We start from the raw sequence: 16,897 nt of genomic DNA on the forward strand, positions 1-16,897 counted from the left end.
TCAGTGCTCTAACTGCTCAGCTTTCTCTCCATGTCCAGGTTTTTAATTAATTAATTAATTGACTAATTAAAGGTGGTGTCTCACGTAACACAGACAGGCCGGAATGTTGCCGAGGATGACCTGGAAGTCCTGAAACTCCTGACTGCACTTTGGAGTGCCAACGTGAAGCAGGCCAATGCATCCCTCTGCATCCAACACCTTTAACAGCATTGCAGCTGGGAGTGCTGACAAGCAGAAGCAAATCTTAGGCCAGCGCCAGCATGGCCTCTATGGCCAGTTCCAGGTGAGCTAGAGGTACACAGCGAGCCCTAGCTCAAAAAGGAACAAAAGCAAACGACTAGTGTAGTACTTACCCCACATGCAGCTGTTGGGAGAATATTCAGCACCAGGGCTTCCGAAATGCAGACGCGCAATTCCTATCCTCAAGAAGCTCAGGGGGCATCCTTTATGCCGGTAATCCCAATCTGGACCCTTTGCCAAAGGATTAAGTGAAGCCAGCCTGGGCTATATAATGAGTCCCTGGCCAGCCTGGGCTGCACAGACCCTGACTCAAAAAACAAAAACAAAAACAAAAAACAACCAAAAAACACTTAGGCTGGTCAAAGCAACAAGTGAATAACAAAATTCCAATGTGCTGTCCCAAGAGCAAAGGCAGTAGCACCCAGGACCCTGTGATGACACAGAAGGGGTGCTGCCGGGTTGGGGATTTAGCTCAGTGGTAGAGCGCTTGCCTAGGAAGCGCAAGGCCCTGGGTTTGGTCCCCAGCTCCGAAAAAAAAAAACAAAAAAAAAAAAAAAAAAAAAAAAAGAAGGGGTGCTGCCTGGGGGGAAGCTAATGGACATGTCTGGGAATTTTTCATGTCATTTCTTAACTTTTTTTAAAGGACAATGTCTCACTCTATAGCCCAGCTGGTAATACATGAGTCAGGCTCCTGAATCCTGCTCGTGTTACAGTGTGAGGCACGACACCCTGCCTCAGCCCTGGGCTTATTCTGACGTTCTAATTATCTCCCTTCAGGTAGTGAGATTGGCTGGCTTTTTTTGACAGCTTCCTCAAAGCTTTTTTGCAAGGAGCAACTGGCTAGCTTACTCCCATCTTGGGAGACTATGGGTTTTAGTTTGGGCTGCTACAACAAACACCGGACTGAATAGACACATTCTTCAATTCCGGAGTTCAGAAGGTCAAACATGCAGGTGCAGGCAGGTTCGGTTCTCTGGCAGGGGTTTTCCTGGCTTGTAAGCAGCCACCTGTTTTCTGCACGTGGCCTTCCTAGATGCACCTACAGAGGGGCAGCTTCAGAATGTGTTGGTGTTATGGTTTGTATATGCTCGGCCCAGGGAGGGGCACTATTAGAAGGTGTGGCCCTATTGGAGTAGGCGTGGCTTTGTGGGCGTGGGCTTTAAAACCCACATCCTAGCTTCCTGGAAGTCAGTACTCTGCAAGCAGCCTTCAGATGAAGATGTAGAACTCTCAGCTCCTCCTGCACCACGCCTGCCTGGATGCTGCCATCCTCCTGCCTTGATGATTATGAACTGAACCTCTGAACCTGTAAGCCAGCCCCAATTAAATGTCATCCTTAGAAGACTTCCCTTGGTCATGGTGTCTGTTCACAGCAGTAAACCCTAAGACAGTTGGGTAATGTGAATACTCAGCTTGCAACACCTAACCTAACCTGTTGCTAACAAGGAGTTCAGGCCTGGATTCCTCTCTTCCTAGCAACAATAGCAAGGAAAAGCTTTTCTCAGCCTTACACACAGGCATCAGTGTCGCTTGCCTGCTGCAAGCCTACAGACAAGGACTGCGCAGAAGGGCAAAGCCAAGAGGATCACAAGACAGAGCTGGCACCCCAGCTCACCTATCCGCACACACACTGTCCATTCTGTCCTCAGCCTTTCTGTTGAGCACGTGGACAGGCTGGTCAGAATGTCACCTGCTCTCCCTTCCCTGGGCTAGGGCTGTGCTCAGTTGGTAGAGAGCTTGCCTGACATGCATGGAGTCCTGGGCTTGTTCCTGCACCATAAATCAGGCATGGTGTTTGTGGTGGTTTGAATAGGTATGGCCCCCAGAGATTCATTTGTTTGAATGTTTGGCCCATAAGGAGTAACACTATTAGGAGGTGTAGCCTTGATGGGGAAAGTGTGTCACTGCAGGGCTGGCTTTAAGATCTGATATGCTCAAGTTGTGCCTAGTGTGACACACTGTCTCTTTCTGCTGCCTGTGCATCAACAGGTAGAACTCTTGGCTTCTCTGGCACCATGTCTGCTTGGATGCTACCATGCTTCCCACCATGATGATAACAGACTAACCCTCTGAAACCGTAAGCCAGCTCCAATGAAATGTTGTCTTTTATAAGAGTTGCCTTGGTCATGGTGTCTCTTCACTGCAGCAATGGAACCCCAACCAAGTCAGTGGTGCATGACTGCAATCTCAGAACTCAAGATGGAAAGGCAGGAAGATTAAAAGTTTAAGATCGGGCTGGAGAGATGGCTCAGGGGTTAAGAGCACCCGACTGCTCTTCCAGAGGTCCTGAGTTCAATTCCCAGCAACCACATGGTGGCTCACAACCATCTGTGATGAGATCTGGTACTCTCTTCTGGTGTGTCTGAAGACAGCGACAGTGTACTCATATATAATAAATAAATAAATCTTTAAAAAAAAAAAGTTTAAGATCAACTTCAACTAGATCACCAAATTGGAGTCCAACTTGGCATCTGGACTCCTGTGTCAAACATCATCAACAAAAGCCAAGCAAGACCTATACACAGTGCTGTACACTTGTTTATTCTTATTGCCCATAAAAATGGTTGACAAGTACTTTCTTTCAAAAGAAAGAAGGCAATTCTGGGGACGATCCCCAGTAGCCCCACCCAGGACTCAAGAGGCCAAGGGCCACCCTTGCAAGAGGAGTGTGGAGGGGAGCCACTCAGTGCAGGCAGGGCGGCTCCACAGAGGCTGGGAACACCTTTCTCAGCCCAAAGCAGTCATCAGGGTCTGGGCTTGCTTCAGTTCTGCAGGAGACAGGAAGGTGCATGAGTAGTGGTAAGGAGCAGAGGCAAGTCTGAGGCCAGCCTGACCTTTATAGCCAGTTCCAAGTCAGCCAGACCCAGGAGGGGTCCCAACCTCTGCAGGTCCAGCCTTACCTGCCAGGAGAACTTGGAACTTATCTGCTGAGAGGGACATAGAAACGTGTTGGGCCAGGGAACCTGGAGCAGGCACGAGCTGTAGCTGCAGGTGTACTATGGGCTCCTCCACGGAATGTAGCAGGCTGGAGCTCAGGGTGTAGTCTACCCGCCAGCCCACGCTGGCCAGCCTGTTCACTGCAGGCAAGAAGTTAGGCAGTCAGCAACCAGGCAAGCCACGAAGTTCTCTACCTTAGCCCACAACGAGGCTCCGCTCAAACCCTTCCAGGTTGTGGGACCTACAAAGCTCTTGCCTTTCAAGCCAGGCCTGTTGTAGGACAGGTACGAGAATATTCACCATGAACCTCAGAGAAAAGAAAGCTCAGGCCATGGCCATGAGATCCTTGGACATATCTAAACTCAACTACTCTGTGTGTAATTGTGGTTAGGGCTTCCCCAGGAGCAATAGCATTTGGCTTGTGCATGGACCTTCTAGAGCACAGCCCAGGCCCGCCAGGCTGTTTCACACTCACCACGTAGGCTACAGGCCCGAAGGTGCTCCTGTAGGGGGCTCTGCTTCTCTTCATAACAGCGGCACAGGCTGGTGGCATGCTCTGCAGGCAGATGGAGCTCTGAGGGGGGCTCTGCTGAGGTGGCCGGTGGAGACTGGCACTGGGCTTAAGGGCTGGGTCTCAGGCTGCAGAGCCCACAGAAGACTAGGACCATCTCAGGGCCAAGAAGAGCATTTTCCAGGAACCCCTACCCTGGGGTCTCCCTCCTGCCTGCTTCCACTGTACCTTTGGGCAGCCCCAGCTGCTGCAGCTCACTGGACAAGGAATCGCTGTCCACGCTATGCTTGGCTGCGCTGGAGAGGATGAAACTCAGCACTGCAACCGTGGCCTTCACATCTCCAGACTCTAGAGACCCGCAGGGGACGCAAGGGATGTCACTGAGGCCCCAACCACCTCCCTGCCCTCATCTCCAGCTTTGGGCCCCAAATCTCTTAAACCCCATGCATTGCTATGGGACTGGCAGGTGGTGGCAGAGGGTGTGGACAGGGCTGACAATATGGTTTTTCCCCCGTACTGTTTACCACTGAAGCAGGAGGGTCATGGAAGGCTGTGGTTCCCAGCTCAGGGTACTCACCGAACTTGGCATCAGCAGTAAGCTTCAGGATCTTCTCATACTATGGGGAAAGGAGATCCTAAGGGGGTACCAGAGCCCTGTCACCAGCCCCTTGCCCCTGGCCCAGATCCTGTGGTGAGAATGGGCTGGGGCTAGAGAAAGAAGGGGATACCCAGGGGGGAGGCTGAAGAACAGAGTGTTCTGGGCCTCATAAGGTTATCGGACAGTGGGATGTTGGGTCCTGTACTCACGTCAATCCCCTGTCCCAGAAGCTCCTTTAGCACCTGGCTACACAGTAGCCGCAGCTTCACAGAGGACTGAAAAGGACATCCCGGTTTCAGCCAGACTAACCTACCTTACCCCTCATTGCTGGGGGATTGGCTGAAGGAGGGCCAGCCACGTGACAAGGCCACAGAGCATGGAGGTGCCATCCTCAGGGAGATCCTTTCACCACTGCAGCCCACCCCCGGCTCCCAGTCCCAATCTCCTCCTTCCACCCTCAGGCCTCTCTCCTCCCAACCCTAAGTGAACCAGGGCACTTAACAATTTTGGCCAGTGTGCTGATCTCTGCTAGGACCCAATCGGGACAGTCCAGATCGCCACAGAACCGGAACCTCTGTAAGAGAGGGTAAGATAGGAAGTCAGGCTGCCTGTGAGGAAATGAGTACTCTTTGTTCTCCCCTAAGTCCGGACTGCCTGAGTACTCTCCCTGCTCACACTGCCACATGACCTCTTCTGACTTTTACTCTCTCTACTCAATAGACATCAATCGGTGACAATTCTCCCTGAGTGTCGGCCATGCTCCAGTCCCAACAACTTGCTTGATGCTACTTGTTACCCCAGCCCCACTCCTGCCTTCACCTCTGGGCCCTTTCTGATCCTAGGTATTTGTTGGCAGTGCTGGGGCTCAAAGTCAGAGCCTCCGGCATGTCTACTATTGAGGAACAGCACCAGATTCCACTTCCCATAATCTAGTTAACAAAGCACTTTGGGCAGCCAGAGGGAATGAATGCTCGCTCTTTTGATAATGGCGATCCAAGCCCCAGCAAGACCTAATCTTTGCTTGTCTTGCCTGATCTTCACCAAGCTCTAGCGAGACAGGATGTACACTCTCAGGGAGCCTAGGTCTTTCAGAGGCTCCACAGCGGTTTCTTGACTGAGGACACTGACTCTGCCTCTCATCCGGGTAACACAAACTACCCTTCACAGGGCCGCATCTTCAAGAGTCCTAACACTGAGCTCACGGTTCAGGAAAGCCTCTGCGGTTGGAGAAGGACCTACGCCTGCCAATTCTTGCTTCTGATTTGCCCTCCCTTTAGGCGGCTGAAATCCCGATGCCTATTATAGGCTGGACACTCAGCACGCAGCTCCTGAATGAATGGAATCAAAAAAACTCAATCCAATCCAAACAAAAACAAAAACCTCTCCCTAGCTCTGGAAAGCAAAGAGAGGTTTCCTAACCAGTCCAAAGCATGTTCTCGTCTTGCCACTCTACAGCCCAGGAAGAGGGCGCCCCCGGGAGGTCCTCGGGACCGTGGAGAGTTGGAGAATCCGGGAGGTGGGACCCTCCGGGCCAGGGATGAACGCAGGGAAGCGCGGCTACGCCTGCGGACTCCGCCGATCCGCCGCACCCAAAAAAGGCTCCAGTAAAGATTGTCTCCTTACGCTCCTGGAGTCACCGAATCCCTTACTTGCCCGATACCCAGTTTCCCATCTTCCCTAATCCCTCACCATGATGTCAGGAGACCTAATCCAGGGCTTCTTCCGGCTTGACCCAGGTCAGCTGACTCCGTGATCACATGACACCGACTGGTCCAGGGAGGGCGGACCGTTATGGTAGCCAATTGAGAATGCGTACTCCTCTACGTCCAGACCCCTGTCCAGGAACAACCAGTCTCTCGCGTTTCGCCAGGATTATCAAAGCAGGAGGGAAATAGTTCCATTAATTATTTGGAGGCAGGATCCCATGAACCACGAGTATTGAGTTGGGTTCAATGTTTTTCCTCTTAAGCAATACCCTTATCAAAAAAAAAAAAAAACAAAAACAAACTATGGACTACTGACAAAATGTTTTTTTTCCTCCATCTTTATTAATTTGGGTATTTCTTATTTACATTTCAATAGTTATTCCCTTTCCTGGTTTCCCGGCCAACATCCCCCTAACCCCTCCCCCTCCCCTTCTATATGGCTGTTCCCCTCCCCATCCTCCCCCCGCCCCCGACAAATTTTTTTTTTTTTAGATTTATTCATTTATTATATATAAGTACACTGTAGCTGTCCTCAGACACACCAGAAGAGGGCATCGGATCCCATTACAGATGGTTGTGAGCCACCATGTGGTTGCTCGGAATTGAACTCAGGACCTCTGGAAGAGTAATCGGGTGCTCTTAACCGCTGAGCCATCTCTCCAGCCCCCGATAAAATGTTTTTTAATGAAAATCTTACGTGTGCCCAGAGCGTGAGGGCACACAACTGAAATCCCAACACACTGGTAAGGCAAGAGGATCAGAAGTTTAAGACAGCCCGGATTACAGAGTGAGACCTTGGTCTCCCCCAAACCTAAAACTGCCCAAATGGCTTAGAGTAACACCCAAGTTTGGACCCCAGAACCCTGTATAAAGGTGAAAGGAGAGAGCCAACTCACAAAAATTGTTCTCGACCTCCCTCCACATACGTACTGTGACACAAGTATGCCCACGCTTGCATCATACACAGAGAGAGAGAGAGAGAGAGAGAGAGAGAGAGAGAGAGAGAGCGCAACAAAACAAAGCATAAAAAAACCATTTCATCGTGGAAGTTACAGCGTGTCACAGTGTGTCCCACAGTTTATCCCTCTGTCTACACATCTTCACTTGCAAATGTTCATTGCAGTGAGTCATTGGTCTGGTTCAAAATCTCTGGCTTCTGCTATACCATCGATATTGGGTCCTCACCAGAACTCCTCCCAGTTTTCCTGACCTTGCTCTATGTCATGGAGATCCTGCAGCTTTGGACAGCAGGACTGGCCCTTTCACACATCTCAGTCCTTCGCAGATGACACAGATTTTTGGGTGGATCAATTCAGAGATCAGGAGTACAAGATTCTTTTGGCCTCACCCTTATGTATAATTTCCTGCATGTTCATTATATTTTAATTGGGTCTTTTTTTTTCTTTTTCTTTTTTTCGGAGCTGGGGACCGAACCCAGGGCCTTGTGCTTGCTAGGCAAGCGCTCTACCACTGAGCTAAATCCCCAACCCCCTTGATAGGGTCTTTTTTTTAACAATTTTTTAAAGATTTATTTACTTTATGTATGTGAGTACATTGTTGCTGTCTTCAGACACACCAGAAGAGGGCATCGGATCCCATTACAGAGATGGCTATGAGCCACCATATGGTTGCTGGGAATTGAACTCAGGACCTCTGGAAGAGCAGTCAGTGTTCTTAACTGCTGAGCCATTTCTCCAGCCCATCTTTTTTGATTTTTAAAGATTATACACACACACACACACATATATATATATGGATATATACTGTAGCTGTCTTCAGACACACCAGAAGAGAGCATTTGATCTCATTACAGATGATTGTGAGCCACCATGTGGTTACTGGGATTTGAACTCAGGACCTTTGGAAGAGCAGTCAGTGCTCTTAACCACTGAGCCATCTCTCCAACCCTTAATAGGGTCTTATTTATTTTCATTAATCTATTTTTGTTCTAGCTTATAGGTGGGGCTTTTGGGGTGTGTGTGTGTGAGTGTGTGTGTGTGTGTGTGTGTGTGTGTGTGTGCACTTGTGTGCACATGGCAGTCAGAGGTCAGCCCACCAGATCTTCCCTATCAGCACCATGAAAGCAAGTTCTCCAGCACTGCTCCTGCTAGGCTACCCAATGCCTCCATCAGAAGGAGGCAGGGTTGGTTGTCCTGCTCTTATGCCCTTGGGGCCAGCTCATCCACACCCATGCTTCTAGACCCGGCTCCACTGTGCTGCCCAGCTGAGGTGCAGGGCCCACTCTCCTGAGTGCTGTAGCCAGTGGAGGGGCAGGGCCAGCTCACCTACTCATGACCTCAGGGTCAGCTCTCCCAACTGCCTCAGGTGTCCAGGGTGAGGGGCAGAGGGTATAGCCCTCTGTAACCCTACCCCATTCCCCCATCCCAGGCTACTTCACAGCAGATGTTTGGCAGAGCCAAGTCCCCTGTGCCCCTGCCACCAGGGACAACTCTTTTGTGCTATGGCTGTCTGTGTATTTGACTTCACTTTTGTGAGATAATACTCTTGGGTTTTTAGCACAAATGGCTATTGGTTTTTATGTTACCAGGAAAAATTCCTTGCAGATTTGCTAGCACCAGACATCATTTTTAACCCAAAATAGTAATTGTTTATCTTATTTATGTGGGCGTATATTTCCTGTGTGAGCTTACGTGCCCCTCGTGCATGCAGTAGCCCTCAGAGTCTCAAACTTGAATTAGAGGTGCGTGTGAGCCAGCTGATGGGGTAGCTGAGAAGTGAGCTTGGATCCTCTGGAAAACTAAGAGGTGTTTTAACCTTGACCCTTGAGCCATCTCTCCAACTCCTAGATGCAATTTAAGTCCTGATGAATCGCAGAGCTGCTGTTTCACCTTTCTGGTGTTAACTAGGGAAACAGGAGGTAGGGTCCAAAGCCAACCCATTAGGAAGTCTTCATGGCCCGAAACCCCCAGAACATCCTCAAGAACTACAGATTTATCATTTGACCAGTAGCTTCTTACCTTTACATCCTACTGGGGGTGGCAGGGCCTTTTAATGGGTTTTCTGGGTCCCTGGATAAAGATTCTCCCCAGGCCAAGCCTTTGTTTAAGATGCTGGTCATTCAGCATTAGGCTAGGATTGCTTGGGCATGGGAGGGGTGCTCCAAATGGGAGGAGGGATCGACCTGAACTCCTGGGTCCTGGGTTCTTGACAGCTCTTTGCCTGCCCTTGTTCCCATGTAGCACCCCTCTAAGGGAGCCTGGGAGCCTGAGGATGAAGCACTGGGTAGAGAGAAATTGGATAAGGTTGGGAGCATGTTCCTCTAACCCCATCAATGCCCGGACCAGGCAAGCAAGACAGTGCACCCGTGCTCTATCACCACCCTTGCTTCATCCTGAGGCGTAGGGGAGTGAGCCCCCAAGCACGGCTATGCTATTCACTCAGAGGAGAGTATCTAAGCTGGCTTAGGGAAGTGTCTTGGTGGTGCTCACCCGTAGTCCCAGCTCTTGGCAGCTGAGAGGAGGAGGATGGGCAGAGTGTCTGAGAGTTGAAGGTCAGTCTGGATACACAAGACCCTGTCTGAAAAAAGTGAAACTTTCTTGTCCATGGCCATAGAGCAGGCGTTGAGAAACTGCTCTTACATTGGCTCGCTGGGCCCATGAGATAGCTAAGGGGGGTGGGGTGGGGGGAACGGGATTCCAGTTTGGCATCTCTGCCTTCATTTCCGGTCTGTCTCCTTTAGGCATCTTACTGTCTGTCAGCTTTTATGACATCTTGTTCCAGACCTCTAAAAGGCATCTGATGTTACCTGAATTTTTAGAGTAATTGACTGGGTTTTGGAAGCCCCAACAAGACAGACTTGGCTATAGGTGTCTAGTACAGCAACCATAGAGAGGAGTGATCATGAAAAGCAGAGAAAAGAGAATTATTCAGTGTGGCCACATTGAATGAGGAAAAAAAATGAAAGGCTTCACTGGTTCCTGAGGCTCTAAGCCCTGATTTAGGATACTAACGTAAAGTCAGGCTGGAGCGATGGCTCAGTGGTTAAGAGTACTGACTGCTCTTCCAGAGGTGCTGAGTTCAAGTCCCAGCAACCACGTGGTGTCTCACAACCATTTGTAATGGGATCTGATGCTCTCTTCTGGTGTGTCTGAAGACAGCTACAGTGTATATAATAAATAAATAAATCTTAAAAAAAAAAAAAAGAGGGTAAGAGGTTGATTGGCTAAGCAGTCTGGGTCAAGCTGTGGTCACTGACCCATCATTGTCTCCACTCCAGTCTCTCCTGCAAGATGATCTGGTAGGTTGTCAGCACTGTGAAATCTCTTCCTGGGAGACAAGGCTCCCTGGTTGGCACCAGGCTCCAGCCTTTACCTTCCTCCTGCATGGTCTTGGGGGGAGATTTTAGTTCTTTGTGGTCCTCTGTAGACCAAAGGTTGGAATGAGGGTTTAAGCTGCTCCTTCCGCTGGAGCCTACTTACCCCAAAGCCCAGCTCCCTTCCCCACTCTGCTCACCTGTTGGGGTCAGGCTTGCTGCATCTTGGAGAGTGAGCCTCTGCAGCATGATGGTCCCTTGTGACTGTGGGCCTTACATAGTCCTTCTATTTCTGCAGCTTAGTGACTTAGGGGTCCAGCTGGTAGGAGGTGGTTGGAACCTTGTCCAGAGAGAGATGGTAGAGGCAGGACCAAGGATTTTGGGATACAATGGATGGTTCCCCAGACTGATGTGGGATAGGGTGACCTGGTGGCCAAACAATGGCTTTCTTTCCCCTATTTGTCACATGCTCATGTCTTTCTGCCTTGTTGCCACCAGATGGCAGAAAGAGGCAGAGGTACAACCCAGCCTGTTCACTGTTTTTTCCCTGTCACTCAGTTGGTTACAGGTAGTATAGGTAGGAAGACAAATTCTCCATAGTTATCTCCCACTCTCCCTTACCCAGCTTGCTCTGGGGTCCCTGTGGGTGCTGGGATGCTCTCCTCTGAGTCCTAGTACCCACTTCCTACAGAGGGTCAAGAATGTGGCCCATTTGGTGTAGCCCTACCCGGATGGCCATGATCTGCTTCTTTTTTTTTTTTTTCCGGAGCTGGGGACCGAACCCAGGGCCTTGCGCTTGCTAGGCAAGCGCTCTACCACTGAGCTAAATCCCCAACCCCCATGCTCTGCTTCTTGAAGCCAAAGGTTTCCTTCTCCAAGGCTAGGCCAGCCTGAAGGCTGGTCCTGGGAACTGCAAACTAAGGAGTTGAAGACCTCAGGGACTGCTTTCACAGGCTGTAGCAAGCACCTGTTACGACACAGTGACATCCATTCATGGGACTGTCTTTCTCACCCTGACATGTCGTCCCTTTGCAGAGGCCCAGTTGTCATTAGGCCCTGGGAACTCTGACAAGTCCTGGGGATCTTGTGGAAAATTCCACACCCACTCCTACATCCCTGGGTCCCCTCCTCATTGACTCCAGGCAGGGAGACTGGGGACAACCCACCCCCCCCCGCGCCCCTTTTTACCTTTCATCATTAAATTCAAGTTTCCATGAGCCAAGCCACAGCCAAGTCTGGGATAGGCAGATTCATGAACTCTTGGATCTCTGCCTGGCCATGCCAAGAGCCTGGCTGGACAGGTTGAACTATGAACCGCATGTGCTCAAAGACACTGAAGCCTGTGCTGTCCTGTAGCCTGGAACCCCTGTCCCTCTGCCACATAGATTCCCCTGCCCAGGTGGACCATAGGCTGTGCTGCTTGAACCAAGAGGGGGAAACTGCTTTGAGTCAGGTGTTCCATAGGCTTGGTAGGGGTTGCAGGCCTGGCGGAGCTCATGCCAGCTGGGCAGAAAGGAATGATGCAGGAAGCTGTGGCTCAGAGAGGGGTGGATCACACTTGGGTCTCGGGTGTGGTCCCTGGACTAAGGAGACTGGGGCAGGAGAGTTGCAGTTAGTAACAGACTCTGCTACATAGTGAGACCCTACCTCAGAAGAACAAACAAACCAGAACCATCTCTTCCTAGTACCCCTCAGGCCCAGGAAAGCAATGAAAAAAATTAACAGTATAAATGGGAAGAAAGGAAAGGGGGACGGGCAGGAAGGACAAAGACAGGGGGAGAGGCCAGGCAGGAAAGGTTAATCCCCCCAGATCGGGATAGGCAGAGCATCAAAGTGGTGGCTCCAATTTTATTACCAAATAATGGCTAGTTAATAACACAGCATAGAAGTTTTGATAAAACTTTTTCAGCAGTCCATACATCTGTTCTCCATAGCACCTTAAAAGACATGTCTGCATTGGAGACCAGCAAAATGGCTACGGAGGACATAGGATGTCAGACACTCCCACCCCCGTCAGTGTTTGACCCCCGCTGAAGCCTTGCTGCTGCTTGTGGAAGCCTTTTGTTCCTAACAAAGAAACGCCCAGGCCCTGAAGTGAAACACCTGGGTGGTACACCTGGGTGATAATCAGTTCCTATCTTTTGTTCCTTTTTCTTTGTTCCTGAGGGCATAAACCGGTTTTTCCACTGTGCTTCCTGGAATTTTCCACCCAGTGAACTTAGGGTTTATATTCGGTGAATCAAGTAAAAGATTTGGCATTCTTGTAATACGAATGACCCGAGTATGTGTCTTTTTCTTAAAACCCGCAGGCCTACACCTGGCTCTCGGTACCACGGTAGCACGGGCACCGACAAAAGGATGTTTTATTAACCTTGTTGAGACACAAGAAAGCATGTTTCAATAAACAACAGACAAAAGAGGATGCATTTTATTCCATATAAGTAAACTATCCACAGCAGCCTTTATTTTCCAGTAATGGGCCCATTTCCAGCGAGCTCTTGTAGACCTATATACTCATGATAAGACAATCACTGTCTTATATATATATCATATATAACCTATATATGATAAGACAACCCAGCAGGAGAAAAGAGTCCCAAGTGCAGCTGAGTCAGAGACAGCTCCGGATCCCACTGTTAGGAGTCCCACAAGAAGACCAAGCTACACAACCATAACATCTATGCAGAGGACCTACGCCAGACCTATACAGGCTCCATGATTGTTGATCTCTGTGCGCCCCTATGAGCCCTGGTTAGTTGATACTGTGAGCTGTGATGTTGTGGTGTCCTTGACCCCTCTGTCAATCAACAATCCTTTCTTAGGTAATTAGCTCCCCCCAACATCCCCCCAGTCATGTTTGGTTTCATCTCTGGGCCATCCTGCCTCTGGTTCCTGGCCCTCCAGGCTGTGTCAAGTATGGCTTCCCTCTCAGGTCTTGGGTCTCAAGTTGGACCAGTCATTGGTTGGCCATTCACACAAGTTCTGTACTACTATTACCCCAGCATATCTTGCAGGCAGGACAAATTGTAGGTTGAAGGTTTTGTGGCTGGGTTGGTGTCCCAATCCCTCCACTAGAATTCTTTCCTGGTTACAGTGAAAGAGCTCCCCGAAAGGAGACACTCACTCAGTCACTAGAGATATCGGTGACCTCCAATCACCAGCCAGAGGCGGTTATTGATGCAATCAGCAAGAGGCTTTATTCAGTATACTGAGGCTCAACCCGTAACTCATGCGGGAGCCCCGAGCTGCATTGCGCTCGCATTTTTAAGCATAAAAACTGCAGATGGGGAGGGGACCAAGGGAATGCACCTGGTTGGCTTGTTTAAACTTAAGCAAATATCAACTTACCACAGCTGGAGTTCAAGGAACCATCCCTGCCCCTCTGACAGCTCCAGGCCCTATCTCTAAATTACAACCAGGGTTCAAGGAACCATTACTGCCCATCTGACAGCTCCAGGCCCTATCTCTAAATTTCCGAGAATCATTCGTCAAGTACCAGATGTCCTTGGCCAACAGCCCTCTTCCTGGAAAGTTTCAGAGGTTTATGTTCCCATAGCTTTGTAAAACTCTAGGGGCTTTGTAAAACTCTAGGGGCTTTTTCTTTTATTCTTTCAACAGAAGATGGCCTGTTCAGGCTCCATGTCCCCCATTACTAGGAGATGCCCTCTGTAAGCCCTCCTTGTTACTTAGCTTCCCTGGATCTAAAGATTGTAGCATTTTTTAAGTTTTATGTTTGTCTGCAATTTTCATGATGCCATTTTTTAATATCTGAGTAATAGGCCATTTGTAAATGTGCTGCATTTTCTGTATCCATTTTTGGTTGAGGAGCATCCAAGTTGTTTCTAGTCCCTGGCTATTATGAATAAAGCTGCTATGAACATCGTTGAGCAAATGTCCTTATGGCAGGATGCAGTGTCCTTTGAGTATATGCCCAGGAGTGATGTAGCTGGATATTGCAGGATATTTGATCACACTGTGAAGCCTGATATTGTATTGTTTACTAGAAGAACTTGTTTCTAGTTGTGGTGTGACTCGCACACACCTTTAATCCAAGAGCTTTCTGTTTATTGTACACAGGATTAAATAAAGTCAACCATAGGCCAAGAGGCAGAGCAAGCAACCAGTTGACAGGGAGTGAACATAGGAGAAAACTCATAGAGAGCAAGAGGAAGTCAGGAGGATGGATAGAGAGACACACAGGAAGTAGATGGGGGGATTTCAGTTTGAGGGTTTTTGAGATGATGTGGAGAAGGAGACATTTTTTTCTCTTGGAATGTCAGCTACGGAAGGAAGGTCAGCTGGGTGCTTCCTCCACCTCTCTGAACCAGTAGGCTTTCACCTCGGCATCTGGCTTCCAGGTCTCTATTGAATGTTTGAAATTTTGTTAAAAACAACTGAGTCTTGAGTTAGAGGAAGAAGGGGTGTCAGTGGGATCCTAACCATGGATGTAGGAGGGTTCCAAGGGTGATACTGTTCTTTTGACTCTTCTCCCTCTCCCCATCTCCCTCCCCCTCCCTCTCCCCTTCCCCTTTCCCTCCCTTTCTCCCTCTCTCTCTCCCTTTCCCTCTACCTATCCCTCTCCCCTTCTCCTCCTTCCTCCCCTCCCCTCCCTCCTCCCCTTCCTCTCCCCCTCCCCCTTCCCTCCCTCTCTTCCCCTCTCTCTCCCTTTCTCTTTCCTTCTCCCTCTCCCTTTCTCCCCCTCTCCTTCTTCCTCCCCCTCCCCCTCCCCTCCCCCTCTTCCTCCTCCCTCCCTCCCTCCCTCTCCCCCTCATAGCTTGCTGTATGTACTTTCACTCTCTCTTCAGGCTGGGAGTTGTGCTCTCATTTCTCCATTTCTCTCTCTCTCTCTCTCTCTCTCTCTCTCTCTCTCTCTCACACCCACACACACACACACACACCACGCTCTCCCTCATCACATTCTCTCTTACTCACTCATTCACTCTCCACACCACACACTCTACACTTACCTCACGTACACCTCACTCACTCTCCACTCACTCTCTCACCTTTTTCTCCCCACCTCTGTCTTTTATTGATACTCCAGAAGAGGGTAGAAAAAATACATTGTATAACCATTGCCAAATCAAATTCAAAAGAATAACCACATCTCACAAAGAATCAAGAATTACAATTGTTCCCCAAAGCTTCCCCTATTCCCAGGCCTGTGGCCAAAAATAAAATAATTGCAAACTTATTTTAACTTTTGACTTATTGTACTTCAGAGTTCAGAGCTCCGAGGTCAGCTACTTGCATTTTCCTGGGAAACTCTCATGATAAATGACACGGGCAAAGCTGACAGGCAGTGACCAGAAACAGTCAAGTTAACCCTTAACTCAGTAGTTCTGCTAACTTCTACTTCTGATCATTTCACACAATAACTCTCGTAAGAGTCCCAGTGTTTTGACTATATTTTACTAATATATAATTTTATGCATTCTATACTTGCTTATCCAGGAACCACTCTCAAATGTTGTACAAAACTTATTTCATAACTTCAATAACGTTTTCCTTTTTCAGGGTCCCAATGTTGGCTCTATTTCATTTTCTAATAATTTCTTCAAATTTTCTTTGCAAGTTAAGCATTAATCTGGAACTACCATTGTGCAGTTATTACATTGTTTCCAAGATGAGAACACACAGCATGCACCTGGGCCATTAGGGCTGTGCTGTGCTGTGCCCCTGTGTTTTTGTTTTTGTTTTTGTTTTTGTTTTTCTCTTTTCTTTTTTTTTTCGGAGCTGGGGACCGAACCTAGGGCCTTGCGCTTGCTAGGCAAGCGCTCTACCACTGAGCTAAATCCCCAACCCCCCCTGTGTTTTTAAGAATCATTACATCAAGGAACATATAGTTTCACAGAATTAACCAGAGCAGAAGGAGAAAGGAGTAGGAAAGTCAGATATAATAGAATAATTATGCACACCAAGGCCAACTGAAAAGCAGTCATGCACAGATGAAATCTATGCAGCCATTGTCTAGGGCTAAGGTTAGGAGAAATGGGAACCCCTCTTTTACGAAGAGCTGCCGAGGGCGACTGAGATGTCTCCATCCCGGCCTACTGCAGGCAGTCCCTTATTTCAGGTGGCCGGTCCCCTGGAGGGATGTGTCTCCTGCTTCTCAGGGTCCCAGATGCCATCTTTTTTTAACAAGGAGCTGCCTGGGGCTTCTGAGATGTCTCCATCCCTGCCTGCTGCTGGCAGTCCCTGTCATGGTATGCTGTCCCCAGCAGAAAAATTTAAGAACTTCTGGGTAAGTGTACATAACATGTTGATTGCCTTTTGCTATGTTTGAATTTTAAATGTCCCCAAAGTTATGTTGGATATTTAATCCCTAAACTTATTAGGAGTATAGTATTGAAAGATAGGGCCTTAGGAATTCCATTAGGGTTAGATATGGTCATAAGAGGGCCCCAAGACTGGACTAGTGACTGTAGGAAAAGGAAGAAAGGACCAAGCTTGCCTGCTTTCTTTCTTTCTTTTTTTTTTTCTTTCTTTTTTTCGGAGCTGAGGACCGAACCCAGGGCCTTGTGCTTTCTAGGCAAGCGCTCTACCACTGAGCTAAATCCCCAACCCCGCTTGCCTGCTTTCTTAATCTTTCCACATATTCCCTTCTTTCATGTTATACCATAATGAGAAGG

At 48.9% G+C, this 16,897-nt stretch overlaps 1 protein-coding gene across 3 annotated transcripts; it reads right to left on the bottom strand.

The window, feature by feature from the left end:
• Window positions 1-2,760: 2,760 nt before the first annotated feature.
• On the bottom strand, window positions 2,761-6,062 carry Commd4 (COMM domain containing 4). Of its 3 annotated transcripts, none has more exons than XM_032910500.1 (7): window positions 5,976-6,062; window positions 4,789-4,860; window positions 4,496-4,561; window positions 4,266-4,305; window positions 3,917-4,036; window positions 3,653-3,733; window positions 2,761-3,317 (listed from the first exon to the last, which is right to left on the bottom strand). In XM_032910500.1, exons 1-7 carry the CDS (start codon window positions 5,976-5,978, stop codon window positions 3,094-3,096), a joined length of 606 nt encoding a protein of 201 aa, XP_032766391.1. In that variant the 5' UTR covers window positions 5,979-6,062; the 3' UTR covers window positions 2,761-3,093. The 3 variants fall into 3 exon arrangements, with proteins under 3 accessions (XP_032766391.1, XP_032766390.1, XP_032766388.1); XM_032910499.1 differs by lacking the exon at window positions 5,976-6,062 and having other exon boundaries at window positions 2,761-3,008; window positions 3,141-3,317; window positions 4,789-5,134; XM_032910497.1 differs by lacking the exon at window positions 5,976-6,062 and having other exon boundaries at window positions 4,789-5,134.
• Between the last annotated feature and the right edge of the window lie 10,835 nt (window positions 6,063-16,897).

Source organism: Rattus rattus, chromosome 8, assembly GCF_011064425.1.
Source record: "Rattus rattus isolate New Zealand chromosome 8, Rrattus_CSIRO_v1, whole genome shotgun sequence".
Taxonomy (NCBI): Eukaryota; Metazoa; Chordata; class Mammalia; order Rodentia; family Muridae; genus Rattus; species Rattus rattus.